General features: G+C 40.5%; 1 protein-coding gene across 2 annotated transcripts in view; it reads right to left on the bottom strand.

Annotated features, from left to right (window-relative positions):
- Positions 1 to 18,895, bottom strand: part of pard3ab (par-3 family cell polarity regulator alpha, b) — a 154,701-nt gene that overhangs the window by 25,172 nt on the left and 110,634 nt on the right. The window contains exons 16-22 of one of the 2 annotated variants that reach the window (XM_089008591.1): positions 16,273 to 16,462; positions 15,478 to 15,635; positions 14,398 to 14,442; positions 11,116 to 11,346; positions 9,928 to 10,180; positions 8,109 to 8,225; positions 5,570 to 5,833 (exon numbers count right to left, since the gene is read on the bottom strand). In XM_089008591.1, coding sequence (XP_088864717.1) covers positions 5,570 to 5,833; positions 8,109 to 8,225; positions 9,928 to 10,180; positions 11,116 to 11,346; positions 14,398 to 14,442; positions 15,478 to 15,635; positions 16,273 to 16,462 — 1,258 coding nt within the window. The remainder of the gene's footprint in view (positions 1 to 5,569; positions 5,834 to 8,108; positions 8,226 to 9,927; positions 10,181 to 11,115; positions 11,347 to 14,397; positions 14,443 to 15,477; positions 15,636 to 16,272; positions 16,463 to 18,895) is intronic. The other variant, XM_089008592.1, reaches the window with a different exon arrangement.

Genomic DNA, 18,895 nt, shown 5'->3' with positions numbered 1-18,895 from the left:
CATGTAAAATAAGCATCTTTCGAAAACCAGATTAGTTTAAAATCTATCCATCTATCCATCCATTAGTCTATCTGTCTATCAGAAATCCTTTCTTCGTCCCACAATGGGGAAATTTGCAGTCCACATCATCTGTCTGTCTGTCTCTTTCTTTCTGTCTGTCTGTCTGTCTGCCTGCCTAGCAAGCTATCAATATATCTATTGGCAAATGACTGTGAATTGTCTACTTGTGTCCTTGGTTCAAGTGTCAAATTAACGTGTAACGATAACTTCTAAAACGCTCTTTTGATGAGGAAAAAACATCTTATGCAACATGGCCATAAAACGCTTGATATCAAACTATTTTAATTTAAGATACAGTAAAGTCTCGTTATATCGATATCGGATATATCGATAGTCCCGGTTATATCGATACTATTTCTATGCACGCACGGAGAAAATTACATGCAAACAGGGTCGGATATATCGATAGTCCCGGTTATATCGATATTTTTTCGGACTCCCTTGAATATCGATATAACGAGACTTTACTGTATTTCGTATTCAGAACAAATTGATGAGTTTGAAAGACTTTTCGAGGGCTGTTTTGATCAAATTAAACACCTCAAAAATGTCCAAGACATGGACTCATTTTTAGATGTTGCGATATAAGTATCGGCAATATTAAAAAAAAAAAAAAGAAAGTGAGGGGGATGGGGGTGTCAAATGATGTCTGGTTGAAGGAAGTCAAAATCTTCAACTTTTTAAGATTCTCAATTCTTAAAACATGATATTTAGTCCATGACGAGGGGTTAATAATACACAAAAATACGGGAATAATGACATTATTTTGACATTCATTCATCTTCCGAACTGCTTGTTCCTTGTTGGGGTGGCGGGGGCGCTGGAGCCTGTCCTAGCTGTGACCGTATTAACTGACGTTGAATGAAGCCAACCACAATCAAATTTAGGACTTCATGATCACTAGAGTCAGGCAGCTGTGATGTCGGATCAATATTACTTATCCCATGACTGTAAAGTGTCCTTGAGAGTTTTGAAAGTCGCTTAGAAATAAAATGTATTATTATTATTATTACTTGTGTAACATAAAAAAAAAAAAATCGGTATTGCTATGTTAATATTTATTTTATAACAATGCTATCACGAGTGGTTTTCCACATTCAGAGTTCCATAATGCTAAATATGTTGGGATTGACATAGTCATTTTGAAGGAAATAATTCATAATTAATATCAGAAAATTTAATTTACATCCATTGACAAACTATTACTGCGGTTTGATTGACTGATTGGTGTGAAGAAAATGGGTAACGGTGATCAGAAATGTAGTTCGCTAATCTTGATGATAGCAAACACACAAAAACTATTACACGGAGATGTCGCATTGGTAGAAACAATTGCAACATTTGTGGATTTAACTCATTTGCATGATGAGGGGAAAATTAGTGAGTGTTGCATCGTGGGTAACACAGCCCAAAGCGGTGAGTGAAGTACACACCAAACGGGAGAAAGAGAAGATCAAGCACAGCTGAGCTACGAAAGCAGCAAAACAAAAAAACAAACAAATCTTGAGCTGTCAAATCCTTGCTTTGCTGAGGTGGCTACTTTCTTGCTAACGCTAAGAAATACAGAAAGAAGGCGCCTCACACCGCATCGCACGCCGGCGGCAGAGGTTCGTCAACATTCAAGTTTGTGTCATCAGCATTTTCCAGCGCGGGGAGCGACGGCGACCCCTCTGGCGAAGCCGCCAGACGTTCTGTTCCCAACATGCCAACCCAGTTCACACATAAAGAAGCCAACGAGATTTTATGATGCGTGTCCCTCTCAGGTGTTGAGTACAAGTCGATGACTTTGGCACAAAATGTTCCTTCACTTGATGTACTTGATGAGTGCTCACAAAATGAACGTGGGAAGTTTTGGGAAGAAGTTCAACGAATGAATACATTAAAAAAAATATATATTTAGATAACTCTCAAGAGAGATTCTGGTAAGATAATTTTTTAATACTGTTTAGAAAAAAATAAGCCCATTACAACTAGTTTCACTAATCAATATGAAATTGGGAGCACGTCTTCCAGAATAGGACACACAAAAACCATTTCAAGGACAAAGCAACTGAACAAGAAGTCAGCCATTTTAGTTTGACAAGGATCAAGCAACTCGACAAGAAGTCGGCCATTTTAGTTAGAAGCAGCCATTTTGCACTGAGTTGGACACACTCAAATGTCCGAAAGAAATTTGTGAGGGATTGAGTGCAATTTGAAAACAAATTTTAGCCAGCATAAAGTGTCAAAAAATACATTTTTTTTTATCACACACGGGCCCTAGACTACTTATATAGTTTGACTAAATCAATCTGAAAGTGTTGACTTATTTACTCTGGATGCATCTTACCTTCCGGGCTGACTTTTTCTTTCTGCACCGAATGATGATTAAATTACATCTCAAGGTCTGAACAACATCCAGACTTTCAATCTTGAGGTGATATAATGCTGTATCTCTCCCACAGTGCGAAGGTGTAATTTTGTGACACTTTCCCGAGACTACAGAGTCCAGAGTTTAGAGATTTAAAAAATGAGAAGAGTACATTTTCACAGAGAAGTGACATTCTCTTGCAGTCTTTGAAGCCACATTGTTTACAAGACACCATGTTCAGGACGTAAACATCACAGACCAAAAAAACCCTCTTATCAGTCTGTAAAAAGGCAGACAGGAGTGTCACAGACACGCTGCAGGTTCGTTTGCAGGCGGTGTCTTCCTTTTTATTTTATTCCCTCGGAGCAGATGAAGCGTAATGGAGGCCGTTCAATAAAGAGCCGGGAATCAAATCACTGCAAATCCCCGGGAGCTTTTCTCTCAGCGTTCCGAGTGGAGGATGGAAAAAAAAAAAAAAAAAAAAAAAAAAAAAAAAAAAAAACGGTTAATTCTCATGATCATTCAAAGACGAGTGGGGAGTGTTGTTTTTGTTGTTGCTGATAAAGCTTTCAAAGAATACTTTAGCTGTCACCGGTTCAGCAATTGGTGAAAAAAAAAGGATTGACTTCAGTTTTTACTCTGTGGGATTACGACGCCGTGCCAGATGTCAATCATCCACCCCACATTCTTCCCGGGAACACATTTGTGCTGAGCTTTGCAGAATATTTAGTTTGGCACGATCAAGCCGAGGGAGCAAGAAAAGTCCAACAGGTTTCCCCAGCAAGGGCCAAAGGGCGGGACCAAATATTGGCAACAGAAAATAACCCTGCCTGCATTTCAAAGGCAGATGAGGGATTTTCAGAAGGAGAAAAAATTGTTGTCACACATTTTTAGCAACAAGTAGACCCATTTGGTCTCATCTCCTCCCACCATTGGAATCAATTCTAAATCAGTGGTGATCAGCTGATAACTCTGCCCTCTTTCTTCACCCGAGTGGCCAAAACAAGCAAATTCGATGATACGATTACAAAATCAATGATCAAACTGCGGCTAAGTCTACATATGGACACCCTTGTGTTTGAATATGACAAACATTTGAACTTTGGGGGAAAAAATATCTCAGCCATTCTCATGACACCTAACACTGTTTATATTGCACTTATCATGTCAGTGCCACTGGACTGGCACCTTAACAAACATCCTCCTACCAACTCCCCAAATACCCGACTTTCTTCCTTTCCTCTAAGGGGATGCGTGAAGGATAGCCACTGTCTGTTTCTCTATCTCGGGGAGGGTATTTATTTTAGGATTGCAGTGGTGGGAATGGACACAGTATCCTCGTGGAGTTGGCAACAATGTTGTTATTGTGTCATCACCATGGTAGCGGCAGATGGGGAACACTTGAAACCATTTCGAGCTGCACTTGAAAACCAGATTTTATAAATGTCGCTGTTTGGCAACAATTTCATACACAAAAATATACACATAAATAATTACCACCCCCTGAAGTAATTTTGTACATAATTTGTTGCCACACTTTGAAACCATGCACATGATTTCATGGCATCTTATTTAAAGCCATGTTGTCAAATCAACGTCACATTTGATGCCATTTTACACGTTGACGTTTTGCTGTTTGTTGTTGTGCTAACGACGACGACAACTATATTTCATGGATCATCTTATTATCCATACATATGTCATTTCAGTATTTGCTGGATTCTGTTACATCTCGAGTAGAAATGAAAATATGACAGCATGTCAGCATTGGGAAAAAAAGGTCAGACATTGAAAAGGTTTCATTCCAGGGGAAGGCTGCATTATGTGTTGACATTTAGCGGCCATCGTGTGATTACTTTCTCCTGCAGGTGTGATGACCGAGGCTCTTGTTTGCACCTCGGGCTCACCAGAATGAGCCCGCAAAGACCTTTCACACAAATACCAAGATGAACTGGTGTAAAGGTTGCACACGACTGTCTCATCTCACACACACGCGCCCCAAAAATAAAATAAAATAAAAATAGAAATAACATCATTAATTCACTCATTCACTGCAATTCCCAAATTTATTCGGGAATTGAAAAGCCTGACGTGGAGTGTCATTCCCGAATTTGTTGCAGTTTTGTTTGTTTTTCTTGTGGGGGTTAGGGGGTGGAGGGTGCGTTTAAAGCTTCGGTCAGACCTCTGGCAATGTTTTCCCTTCCCACGAGGGGGTAGCATTTTCCTTTTGTACAGCTGCCCCAATTTCAAACTGAGATAATTCCAGACCCATGTAACTTAGGAATTAACTTTTTTTCTGATGAAAGAAGAGCGCCTAAGGTTTCTTACGCTGCATTGAATGTTTATATAGTCCTAAGACTCAATATTTTGTGGGTCCTGCAAATTGAGTGAAAATGACAAAAACCCTGGCACTTCACTGGACACATTTGCACATTGTCTGGCAGTGAATGAGTTAAAATAAATATTAAACAAAAAAAATCAATAAAATACAATTAGGCAGTCAATGAATGGCAATAGTCAGCAGACATAATGACATAAGACACAAGCTATCTATCTAGCTATCTATCTATTAGCTGTCTATTTATCTATTAGCTAGCTATCTAGTTAGCTATCTATTGGCTAGCTATTAGCTAGATAGCCAGCTTTCTATCTATATGAGTTATTCCGGGTTGAGTGAACGCCGGCGCGTGTGGCAGCCGCTGCTCACCCACAGAAAACATTTTTGTTCTTATCCTGTGACTGTAAAGTGACCGTGAGAGTTTTGAAAGGTGCTGATAACTCAAATGTATTATTATTATTATTATTATTATAATAAAATGTCGATCGAATGGTTATCAGCAAAGCGTGTGCAACCCATCGAGAATTTCCGGACAATGTGTGTATTTTTCCAAACAGCTGTTCGAACTGCATCACAGCCAGCCCCAATCAGCAATGATTATGTGTCCTCACGTGACATGACAAAAACAGTTCTATAATAATAATAATAATAATAATATAATAATAATAATAATAATAATAATAATCCTTATTATAATTCTAATACATTTAATTTATAAGCGCCTTTCAAAACTCTCAAGGACACTTTATAGTCACAGGATAGGTTTTCCTGACAGACCCAAAACAGTGTTCAAAACAGTAAATGATGTTGATTTGACATACCTGTCCGCAGAGGGTGGCCTTTCGGGCCGTGCCTTGCTGACTTGTGTGTAGAGGGAGTCCAAGTGCTGGTGAGCGTTTAAGCAGGGATAATGCTGGTGGTCACCGCGAGGGCTGCCCTGCCCTCCGTTGTTGAGTGGGCTGACGCCGGAGTACAGGTGCTCGCCTTCAGAGGTCCTCTCCGGAAATCGACTCACATCCAGGATCTCGGCGTAGTCCCTCTCCCGTGCTTGACGCTCACGCAGCTCTCGTGTCTTGGCCTGGATCCTGCCAAGCCCAAAATGGTTAATGATCATTCAGAGCTGTGAGTCGTGGATGACAATACACACTAATTCTATCAAACAAGTTGGCACATTTGTTGCTGTACAACAGGGGTGTCAAAGTCATTTTTTGTCACGGGCCACATTGTAGTTATGGTTTCCTCTCGAGGGCCGTTATGAATTTGGGGAACCCATTAGAATGTTTAAATCCCTTCAAATATTACATATAGAGCACACAGCAAATTAATGAATAACTCGTTTTCAAATCTGAAGTCAAGAATAATGACTTTTATTGTGGTTGACATCCAAAAATATGACATTTTGGCTCAGATTTTAGCAATCATCATGGAATTTAACAAGTTTGATTTGCTTCCGGGCCTTGACTTTGACACCTGTGCTGTACAATAAATAAATAAATAAATAAATACATAAATAAATACAGTAGAACCTCGGTTTTCGAACGACTCACAGTTCGAACAAATCGGAGTCCGAACAAAATATTCGAGAAATTCTTGCTTCGTAGTTCGAACATCAATCGGATTTCGAACGCCGGTAGGACGCGTGAGTGCGTACGCGAGGGTAGGATGCTGAGCGGCGTACAGGTGCATCGCTCTCTTCGTGACCAACTGTTGTCGCTTGCGGACGTGCTGCGTTTTGCTCTCGTGTTTATTATAGGTGTACGAAGAGTTTTAGCCCCTAATCATGCCTCCAAAGAAAGTAAGTGCGTACAACTATTGCATTTAAGAAAGAAATAATAACAAAATATGAAGGAGGTGTGCGAGTGTATGATCTGGCTAGGGCAGGGGTGCTCACACTTTTTTCAGCAAGGGAGCTACTTTTGAAATGGCCAAGTCAAAAGGATCTACTCATTATATTTATTGAGAAATATATTGAAGATTATTGCAATTTATGTTGATGTATATCTGCATATGTTGCACAACATAATTATGTCAATTGTTTGCCATTACCTGAGTTCACTCTGATAACTGGCAGACGAGACAATCGCACTTGAAAATGTCATCGTGAAAAAAAGTCATCCTCTCATTCCGTATGAAAGTGATATGTTTGTTTCTTCTTACTTGGTCCATCTCTTCCACTTTTTTATACTCTCTCTTACGTTTAAGGGGAAAAACCGAGCGAAAAATTAGGATGTAACTAGCGACATCCTTGTTCACTTTGCAACGAAGGAGCGTTGTTTGAGCTCGCAGTGAGTCTCTCAACGAGATGTCATTTGATTGGTTCTCCGGTGTATCAATCAAATAAAAGGATGGCTGATTGACTGACGTCGAGTTTTTTTCAAAAGAACTCCACTTGATTTGTTAAGCGTCGGTTCCTGACAATGTCACATCACCTTGTCTTGCGATCTACCAATAGTACCATGGAGATCGATTGGTCGATCACGATCGACGTATTGAGCACCCCTGGTAGGGAATACAGCATGGCGAAATCTACGATCAGTACGATATTAAAGAATAAGGAGGCTGTGAAATCTAGTGATGTGGCTATGGGAGTGAGAGCTAGTGTCATTGGATAGATTTTTTAAGAGAAAAGAACATCCTGTAGCCAAGTCATCCGTAGCAAAGAGATTTGAACGTGTGAGCACTCCTCAGACAGAAGAGCTTCCCGAACTTTTTATGGAAGGGGACTCCTTCCAAACAATAAATTTCCTTCCTCCGTCCACCTGCGCCTTCTGCTGACCACCACAAAGGTAAAAAATTCCATTCATAATTCTTTTCTTTACGAACGTACAATTAGCCTGGGTTACATTTACCTTCATGTTATTTGTGTCTTTGCCATTTTTCTTAACATTTTCAAAAAAGTCAGTCAAAGTCAGCTTTATTGTCAAATATGCTCTGAGATATACATTGCTTTTTATGTGTTGGTCAGCATTTTAATGTGCAATTTCATGCATAAAATAATGTACTAAAAAAGTAAACATTCAGGATGTTGGAACGGATTAAAACAATTTGCATTATTTGTAATGGGAAAAAGGCGCTTGAAATTAAATGTATTATTATTATTAAAAATGGTTTCGGTGTTCGAACAAATCACTTTTCGAACAGGGTTCTGGCACGGATTATGGTCGAGAACCAAGGTATCGAGGGGTGAGTTTACATTTTTTGCCAGAAGAGTTCTTTTGAGGAAATTAAACAGACTGCTTAAAATTATTGCAATAGTTATTTCTTTAGCATTGTGCTGTGAATCAATATCACAAAACAATGACAAAAATGTCTTCTTTTTGTGTTCTGAATTATTAAAAATAATGAACGAATCAATGCTACCTTTCTTGTTCCATCTTCATCTTCAGCGTCTCCTCATCTGAAACTTGTGTCTCCTCCGTCCGCCATTTACTGGAACCTTTCCGATCCATCCTGTCATCCTTGCGGTGCTTCCCAAACCTGGAATCATCCGATATGAATGCAAAAAAAAGCTCTTTTGACATCATCCATCAATTCTCCAAACACAGTTCCAACTTTGCAGGAAAAAAACAGATTTATGTCTCGACCTCCAAAAAGCGTGATTACAGAAAGCGTATTCAAGTGAACTAAGAAATGTTGTCTAAAAGAGATACAAACTGTCCCAGAAGGCAATGCCCAACCTCATGACATAATTCATGGCTGGATGGATGAACAGAGAGATAAGAACAGTTCAAAGCGGATAAGTGAAAATTCAGCAGAAGATGGATGGTTAGCCAAAAGACATACAGTAGTCTCTCCACTTTGTCATGGGCCTTCTGTCATTGGGACATGCCCGGAACACCTCAGCAGGCCTCCAGGAAGAGGAGGAGACGTAATGTAGCTCCTCTTCATGGGGAGGACCCAATAATAATAACAATAATAATTATTCTTATTATTCTTATTACATATGTAATTTGGAAAACAAGACTATTGTGAAAATAGATACATGATATTTCAGTTTTAATATTAAAATATATTAAAAGACAACCGACGCCTCCGGACAAGTTGTGTCCATAATTTGTAAAATCACTTCAAATGACTTCTACTGAGCGTATTTTACAAAGATTCCACCGCATATCGCTATATTTTACGTTTTAAGACTCGCACTGAATATTCAGGAAGTCTTGTTTTCGAGTTGATGACAATCCCCACGTGACGTCATGCTTGGAACACCCCTGACAGAGAAAGCGACACAATGTATTTTGCGGTACTTTGTTTGGTCTGAAAACTTCGTGTTGATGGTGAACTTAGAAGGAAAACACATAAATAACGCAATGGTGAATCGTTGTGTGTTGCACCAAGACAACTATTTGATATTCGCTGACACAAATTCTCAGCAGACAAATCCGCCCATTTCCAACGGAGCTTGGGCGCCATCTTCTGCATTTTCTGGGTGCTACATTGCTGTCATTGACGGCTCGAATTGATTTGGGAGGACTCCTTTAATCAATTGCAAACATTTATGTTTTCCTCTTCAGAACTATTTGAATCATATTCATAACTGGATGAGTAACAAGAAAGCATCTTCTCCGAATCTGAAGCCATTGTTTTGATTCTCACGCAAGGCAAGACACATTGGCGTGACACCACCAACCAGGGGGCGGGACCTTTTGAAACTGAAACTTTCTCAGATCCTTTTGAAGTAGTTTTGGGAGACTTTAAGTCATTTTTATTGGTGATGACTAAAAATATCAGTCTGCGTGTTTTGGGTATTTTAGATGCTATAAAACGTTTTTCTGATGTCAGTTAGGAAACAAAAAAAGTGTGTCGGTTGTCCTTTGACATTCTCTTTACATTGAGATTTTACGATTTATAGGCCACTCCACCGGCTGACAAATGCAGTTGCATTTACGGTAACAGGTTCAGTTTAGCAAGTATATTTTTTTTCACTAGAATCCTCAGATACTAATTTATTGGCCTGTTTTGCGGTGAAGAGTTGATGTGTTTCACTTCAATGTGGGCCTCGGTAAACTGTTGTACAAAGTGTACTTTGTCACCCAAACACTTAGTTCCATTACTTGTCAATTGTAGGTTAGCTTAGCAATTAGTATGGCTTCTCCATCGATTCTTTTGAGACTATGATCCTTGTCAAAAGTCAAACTTATTCTCCGACACAAAGCCGTTAAGACAGCATCAATTTTACCTGAACATGTCTCCAAGTCCTTTGAGCATTCCCTTCTTGGATTTTCCCTTGTCTTTGTCTTTTTCCTTATGCGTGTCCCCTTTCTTCTTGTCCTTCCCAACTTTGTCATTTTTCTTGTCCTCTTTGGCTGTCACGTTGCCGTTGAGCATTGTCGACGTCATCTTTTCTCCGCCCGGTGACAGCGGCGTCAACTCGGCTACGGTGGACACGGAATCTCGACCTGAACGAGAACTCTCCTCTGTGTCTTCTTCCACTGCAAGACACATACATTCATGCTGTCAACTCAAGATTAAGGATCGTTCTGAGGGAGGGAAAATACGTCCCGGGTGACAGGATCGCTCTCTTCCCTGTTTGTGATGTCTTCACAAGAAGTTTGAATATGAAGACCACAATGTTAGCTTAGCTGGTGATCAAATTGTGGTTACTGAAACACTTTTTGTGAGTGTTTTAATCTTTATCCTGGTGTGAGTAAGGGACACTTTTTCATTCTCACAGTGAGCCTTCTCTTCAGTTGATGCAAGCAATGGGGACACATTTTCATTTCAAGTCTAAATTCAGAAGAAAAAAAAGAATCAGAAAACGGTTAACTAATGAGTCTTTTCCTTCTCTATTAATCAAAACAGGGATTGTCCCTCCATTTTCTTTGTCATTTTTACTGTACTTTTACTATACTTAATTTGGTCACCGCCAATGTTTAATGGTGAGCCATTAGATTTTTATTTTTATTTTTGGGATGTCATGAACGGACTAAGGAAGTCGCCTCAAGACAAGGGATAATTTAAACCAAGAAGTAATTTGAGTTTGGAAAGTAAAAAATGTAACAGGTAACAACACACAATATTTACCAGGCAAATACTTATAGGGAAGTAACCTCAAAATAACCCCATTGTAAATTGGGATGAGAACTAACTCCTGCAAGGCGATGTAATGTTGATTATGATAAGGGCGAAACCTCCAGGTGTTGTTCACAAATCGCAAAACATCAACATGAACGGTTAGCCTCCAGTTGTTAGCGAAAATGCTATCACGCCCATGCATCACAATGCAGTTTCAGGCACGAGGCGACAAGTTACGTGGTAACCGAGGTCCTCGCTGGGGAACATCAACCTGCCCAACACCTGGTATGGAAGCCAAAAAATAAGTGATTGGCAGGCACAGTGACTCTGGGTTTTACGGCGGACATCTTACGAGTCTCCATGCCGTCGTCTTCGTCCTCCATAGCGGCTGGGCGGTCGTATGACTTGTCGATGGCGGCGCGGAAGCTCTCGTTGCAGCCGCGGCCACGGATGATGCGTGGACGAGGGCGGTGGAAAGGAAGGTCGCCGTTGAGCGTCGCCTCTGCGACGGCTGTCTGGAGACTCTCCAGGGAGCTGGACTTCTTCAGGCCCAATGATGGACCCACATCCTTTGTGGACGAGCCTGAATCAAACAAACATGTTTTTTTTTAATTTTGAAGAAGAAGAAACAAATCATACACTAATGAGAATCACTTGTAACCTTTTTTAAAAAAGAGAAACAGATTGTGTGCCTGTCTGAACTCACGCCAGCTTTTGTTCTAAATGCTGACAGGTGATTTGAATGCATTCCAGTGCGGTGAGTGAAACAGTCAAGCGTTGTTAAGCAATTACAACATTTAATGGATTTAATTGCATGTCGGTCTCATTTGAAAGAGAAAGGGGAAAAAAAACGATTTCACTGATCTTCAATCAACCTTACATGCTTTTCATGGACATAGAAATTCTATGTTTACCCTTGTTACTTCCATTATAAGGTATAAACTTATTTTGTAACCGGCACAGTCGACTTCTGACCCAGTGTATTTTGGTTGTTGGGAACGTGCTGCCAGAAAAAAGGACTCGAGTGACCACTGATCTGTGGATGCATCTTGGAAAGTGTTTGTTAGGAGCTCATGGAAGTCGTGAAGCCTAAAACGAAAGACAACATTTCACAATCTCATATTGATTATGTCCAAACGTCCCCAAGCGGTGAGTTTCAACAACGTTCCATCTAGATGGGGGTGAGGCTAACAACACTTTTTAATTGGTATGTTCCAACACGCAGGCGTATTCACGTATTCACTTCATTGCAATCTACTGAGTGCATCGTATACATGTCAACACCAACGCAGCTAAATTTATGTTTTCCTTCTTGATGGCCACCAGACACCCCAGCCTTTCCCCCGTGGCCCATTCTGTTGAAAGACACGCCAAAAGGTCAAACACACACCATTTACAAATACGACTACTAATGTAAAACCACTCCTGCTACCCGATCCTTCTCTTACTAATCTCTCCTAATTCTTATTATCTACCGTATTTTCCGGTGTATCAGGCGCACCGGAGTATAAGGCGCACCACCAATGAATTGAATGTATTTTCAATTCCATATATAAGGCGCACCAGATTATAAGGCACAGCTTCAATGAATGAAAAGTTTTCTAAATATCATATATACATATATAAATATATAAACGTTTCCAAACATAAGGCACAACACATTATAAAGCGCTACAGCAGACGCTTAATATTACTTACACAATACACATATAAGGCACACCTGTGTATAAGGCGCAGGGACATCTTTGGAAGAAAATCAAGGCTTTTGGGTGCGCCTTATACATCAGAAAATACGGTACTCCTTCTTTTACCAATGCTACATCTACATCGGTTGGTCAGTCATATCACAATTTTCTATCTTTCGTCACAAAGCCCGACTTGAAAGTATCCATGTGAAAGTAATGGATAGAGTGAGGGTTGTTTGTGGCTGACGTTTAACTACAAGTAGTTTAACTACCAGGTTCATAATGTCTCCTAGAATAATAACTAGTACACCTCAGTCTCTTATGACCAATTCTACAAACTGAAAAAACAATACACATCAAGGAACTCTTAATTTGGCAAGGGAGGCAAGTAGCCTTGATTTGGGTTCAGGTCTGTTTCTGTCTGGCATGGCAGTCCACCTTTGACATACATTCTACTTTGACACGCATGACGAGCGACAAGCCAGCTGAAGGTCGTTCATGCAAGGCGCCACTTCTTGTTTGGTCTCCGTCAAACAGAGCGTGCATTATTTACACGTGTGGGATTATTTTAAAACCGTCTCAGAGGAGACTGAAAATCTCATGAAGATAGTTTGGGTTTCATGCAGTAGAGGGGGAAAAACACTCAGGTGTTAATTAATCCGCACAAGAACTTATATTGTCTACGCTGTAGCAAGAATGGATTTGAAAAAGGCACATTTGAATGAAAATTGAAGTTTTAATCTTTGCATACAAATCAACGTCCCTGGAGCAGCCGCCCACCCATCGTGTGTGAAATTAAATGTATTTGAAAATGTCTGAGTGAGCCGTTCTGAAGGCGATACCACTGTGATGTTGTAGTTTGGTGCATTTACATCATCCAACCGACACAAAGGGTTCTTCCACCAATGGCTTGGCAACTAGGCTGGATGAAGTTACAGTCCAAACAGCACCACATCAAAGCTTCAAGGTAAGCAAAGCTGCACAAGCATTACTGTGGCATTGAATGAAAACCGGGTTTGCCACTTGCTGGACACAGAACCGGCCATTAAAATGAGCTGATTTTGACCACAAGGCTGTAAAACTGTCATTCAGACATTCATTCCATTCATTCCACGGGTCGAGAACAGATTAAAAAAAGTTGCTCTTTATCTCATTCACTGCCATTCCTGAATTTATTTGGGTATTGAAAAGCATGACGTGGAGCGCCATTCCCGAATATGTTTGGGTTTTGTTTTTTCTTGCAGGGGTGCCGATAAAGCGGTGGTCGGACCTCTGGCAATGTTTTTCCCTTGCAAGAGGGGGCAGCATTTGCCTTTTGTCCATGTTAAGCACTTTGTTACAGCGTCAGCTGTGGTTAAAGCGATATATAAATCAATATGTATGGATTGGATTGTATTTTGGACAGCCACCCCCATTTCCAACTTAAATAACTCCAGACCCATATAATTTAGGAAATATCTCTTGATGAAAGAAGAGAGTCTGAGGATTCTAACCCTGGATTGAATGTTTATGTAGTCCTAAAACTCAATATTCTGTGGGTCCTGCAACGTGAGTGAAAATGACAGAATTCCCGGCACTGGAGTGGACACATTTTTGCACATCGTCTAGCAGTGAATGAGTTAATGTAAATAGTGTGTGAGCGCTACTTGCTGCTAGGTATCACTGTATTCAGAGACAAAAACGTTTATTATTATCATAACTAGGATCATATGACATACCTGAAACTTGTTGATTTGAATTTAAGTGAAAATTTGTAGAAAAGCTCAAAACATTAGTTGATATTTGAAGCATCCAAAAGGTGATTTAATGCCATTATTTGGCAGTTCTTTAAAGGACAACCGACATCACGGAAGCCATTTTACAAATTATGGACACAACTTGTCCGGAGACGTCGGTTGTCCTTTAAGGCTACGCTACAACGTGACGCTCCCACTAGCTACTAGCCTTACCTGTGCAGGCGTCAGGATGAGGGTTGAGGTTAATCTCGTCGGCTACTGTTAAAGGAAGTGGAAGACGGGGTTGGGAGGGGTCGGGGTTGGCAAAAGATTCAGGGCTTTAATTAGTACTCATGACATTCCTCATGCAACATCCCGCCATAGCAAACATAACAAAAGTCAGCAAACGTCACGGACGGGATGAGTGCCACACTAGCGGGTGAGTGGCTATACGGAGGGAAGGATGGAGGGATGAGAATGGAGAGACTGAGGGATGAATTTTGTGTTATTGATGAGGAAGAAAAGCCATATGCGAGGAGGCATTTTAAGGAGACAAGATGCCGAGCAAAGTCCAGATTTTGGGTCAAAGAAAGGTTTGAAGACGATGATGCTTGAGACGTTGGAAGAGTTGGGGGAGAAAAGTTAGCTTGGCTAGCTGTTTCATTCTTTGGATTGAGCCCTGATCATCTAGAACCATTGACAACCAATACTAAACTGTTTCTGTAGGGCAGGGCAATAGAAACAAATTCAATCCCATTCATGGGAAACTCCATTTGCCATTTTAATTGATTTTCCAACCGTACACTGATTAAAAAACACACACACAAAATGACAGTCTTCCAATTACAATTCAATTAACCTTTAAAAATATTAACCTGAGACAAGATGATTATCCCACAGGCTTGAAATTGTTATTTTCTCGCAAAGCTTTAAAAGAGCTGATGTGAAAATGCAATGTTGCATGTTGATCTCCAGTTTTTTCTTTCTCTTGATAAATCTTGAAAGGTTAAATAAAATACAATTACCTCATTCACTGTCAGCCTTTCCAGTTTGATACTAATGGCATATGCAGTCACTGGCTATCAATGGCAGTGAACAAGGTCATCGATCAAACTCTTCATGTAAATGAATAAATATTACGAATGACTAATAATAAAGAACATAGGAATTTAAGGTATGACCAAACCGCCAAGTTATTAACGCTGACAGTGATTTTGCAAGCAAGTTCCTTTGCTTGATTCACCGCCCAGCCCCATGTTCCTAATTTCAATTCAAGGCTAAGGCTGTAAGTGTTTAATTGTGTGAAGTAGCTACCGAGGTCCATGCTCTTGGACTTGCGCGTCTTGATGATCTCCAGCTGTGAGGCATCGCCAAACTGTTTGGTGCGCTTCTCCGACATGCTCTGGCGGCCGAAACCTTCTCGCTGGAAAGCGGCGTCTGCGTTGGCGAGGCTCTCGTCCGTAATCTGTGAGCTGGGTGGCAAATAGAGAGAGAAATATTGTTCAACTTGCCAATTGTTGCCAACAGCCAATACCGATCATGATTAATCGATTGGTGCAGCCTTGAATACAATAAAACTATTTGTACAGTATTTTTTTATGCTAACTTGTGACGAAATAATAATACATGTCAATTTTATGGCTTTCAAGGTAAATGTAATTATGTTCATATTTTGTAGTCTATGTAAAATTTTTGTTATACTCTATTCATGTAACATAATAGGTTAATATTTAACCCACATATTATGTTTAAAAAATCACATTGATTATGTTGTGGGTTTTTACCCGAATGTAAAAATCCACACAAAACAATCAAATAATAGGTGACATCAGCAACAACTGTTTCTGATATGTGATAAACATACTTGAAAAGAGAGACAAGATATTTTCTATCCCATTGGGATATTTTACAAAGGAAAGGATATCCAGTGCTTTAGTCAAAAAGGAAAAGGGTAACATTGATTCCTTAACATAACAAGAGGGTTAAAAGAAAAAATATGATTGATTGTCCAGTGTACAACACAGAAAGTAACCTATTTACTATTATTCAATGAGAATCAAAATTAATGCAAAACACACGGATGCGAATGCCAATATTTTCGTTTGTCACCTGTCCTTAGGAGCGGGGATCTCTTGCGCCCAGGACGGCGTTACGTCGCCGCCACTTCCGCCGACGTCGTCACGAGAGCTGGACGAAGACTGATCGGACAAGTGAGGAGGGAGGAGCGGCGGCCCGTCATCCTCAATGATGACCGTGTCGTCCTGTGGCATGTTGACGGTGGGAGATAGCTGGTAGTTGCCTGCAGAGCAGACACAGTTTAGTCCAAATCCGACACCAGGCGATTCACTACGACTCTGATGAGTCATCCCAATTATGATGCAATACAATTAGTTATGATGCGATAAAATAGTCAGATTACATTGGCTCAAATGATAATCGGGTGTGATTCCCTTCAATTGCAGGACAAAACAACTCGATGGACTATGCAGTATTATCCATCCACGCATCCAACCCATCCATCCATCCATCCATCCACCCACCCATAGCCATTCATTTACCCAACCCATTCACCGGACCCATCCACCCACCAAACCCATCCATAATTTCATTCTTTCATCCTTCCATCCAACCACGCATACCTATTCATTCACCTAACCCATCCATCAAACCCATCCATCCACCCAACCACTCTATCCATCCATCCACCAATCAAACCCATCCATCCACCCAACGCATCCATCCATTCATCCTAATACATTCATTCCACCCCACCCAACCCATTCATCCATCCATTTTCTGACGCTTATTCAGAGTAGGTTTGCGGGGACAACACAGATGCCGAACCACCACATCTGGCTTCTCAAACTTGGAGAAAGAAGCTGCATCCAGTCTGATGCCAAGTTCACATATGGACACCCTTATACTTAAACAGGGTGTGTATCGTGCAGTATTGATCACGTTTCACTCCAATTCTGATATAACACAATTCATTCAGGATTAAATTTACTAAAACTGTACTACGATTCGATACAATTGTGCTTCAAATCTGTATCGTACGTGACTCCATTTATGATTCAATTCCCTTCAAAACGTTGACAAGAGTGATTGCTGATGCAGACACTGCAAGTGCACAAGAACGACTCAAAGGAAAAGATCAGGAGGACAAGAGAAAAACGAAAGGAAGAGGATGACATTTTAAATTCAATAACATATAGGGGGACGGAACGTAAAGGCGAGCCGATGTGATGCCGACTAATCAGCTTAGGAGAGTTTGTTATCGGCAGAGCTGCGTTTTGTTGTCACAAGAGCATGATTAATTCAAGCTGCGCTACCGCCGCTAATGAAGATAAAAAACTTGAACGCAGACAGTGAGGTGGGGGGAAAACAAAATAAGTCGACGCTCTCCCGCGCTGAAAAGCCGGCCATAAAGCCCTTCACTGATATACAGTGCAAGGTGTTAATCTCCGCTCCTAAATTGGTTTTGGGGAAAGGGAGGGCCTTCGGCACAAGGAAAAGATTTAAGGACCATGACGCCTCATCACCGACCTCAACTTTGTTTGATTGTTTTCGTGTGGAGGCAATGACTGATCAGTCAAAACAGTTATGTAAAATCGGAACATCGGACATTCATGAGGGGATTTGTATCACGCTGTGTCGTGTCATGTTGTTTTGAATCACATCACAGCGGAGTCAATTCTATTTTTTCATAATTGGAGGGAATCCGATCATCTGCACAGTAAATCGTAACAAGCTGAAACCCAAATCAATCATAACCAATCATATCGGAAATGGAGTGATTTATTTTTTAAGTTGAATGAATGTCTTGAAATACAAGTAAATCAGAGTGCGCCGTAATGAAACAGAGTAACCGGTATCATAAATTATGAATGAATCATCGCAACATGGATGGTGTCCCATAAAAATGTACACACGTTTTAGCAGCTTGTACCCAAATTAATTAAAGCACAGTTGGGAGTGAATGTTATCATATCTCAACAATATGCGGCAGTTTAGCAGATAGTGAGCAATTCGTACAAAAAAAAACTACTTTAAGCTATGTACTGTCACTCACGCTCAAGGTTGGCTAGCTTCAAGCTAAAAAACCCTTCAAAAGACTGCATGATGAAGCTCGTATAGATGTCGTACGACCAGGCGGTTAACTACTCACATAGACATCGGACAGATAGACAAAGCATACAACAACAATAATGATCACGGGTATGTATTCTTTGTCATCTCCAAAGAGTGAGAGTTATTACAGGAGCTTAGTCACAAGCTTCTTAAGCGCTATATTAATCAATATCTATTGTATTGTTTGTCTGTATTATACTGCCCCCGGTGGCCAAAGAAAGGAGCCCCGCTGAGTTAAGGCATGTTTTTTGCTGCGTGTTTAAGAAAAACAATGAAAACATTTGAATGGCTTCTCCATTCATTTCAACAACTGAACTTCATACTTGATGTCAACTGCACAGTTCCGTTTAAACACGCGACTCAATGTATTCAATGAGCTCCCTTCTAATTACGCAAAGAGAAGGAAACACAATGAAGAGATGTCACTCTCACCTTTCTACAGCTCTTTTTCTGAGCCACCTGTCATCTCCATTTCCTAGCGTAAAATGTCAGCTATTGTTCCACGAAAACTATTGTTCACCATGTGGCAGGTGATCCTTTTGGGAGCGTTTTAGAGAAACATAAGCCACGTGTTTGGCATACTGATTTAAAAGGTAGCGCG

Source organism: Hippocampus bargibanti, linkage group LG11, assembly GCF_051943395.1.
Source record: "Hippocampus bargibanti isolate YZ-2025 linkage group LG11, ASM5194339v1, whole genome shotgun sequence".
In the NCBI taxonomy this organism is placed as follows: domain Eukaryota; kingdom Metazoa; phylum Chordata; class Actinopteri; order Syngnathiformes; family Syngnathidae; genus Hippocampus; species Hippocampus bargibanti.
The sequence above is the reverse complement of the archived record's forward strand: the minus strand, read 5'-3'. Positions and strand labels throughout refer to the sequence as shown.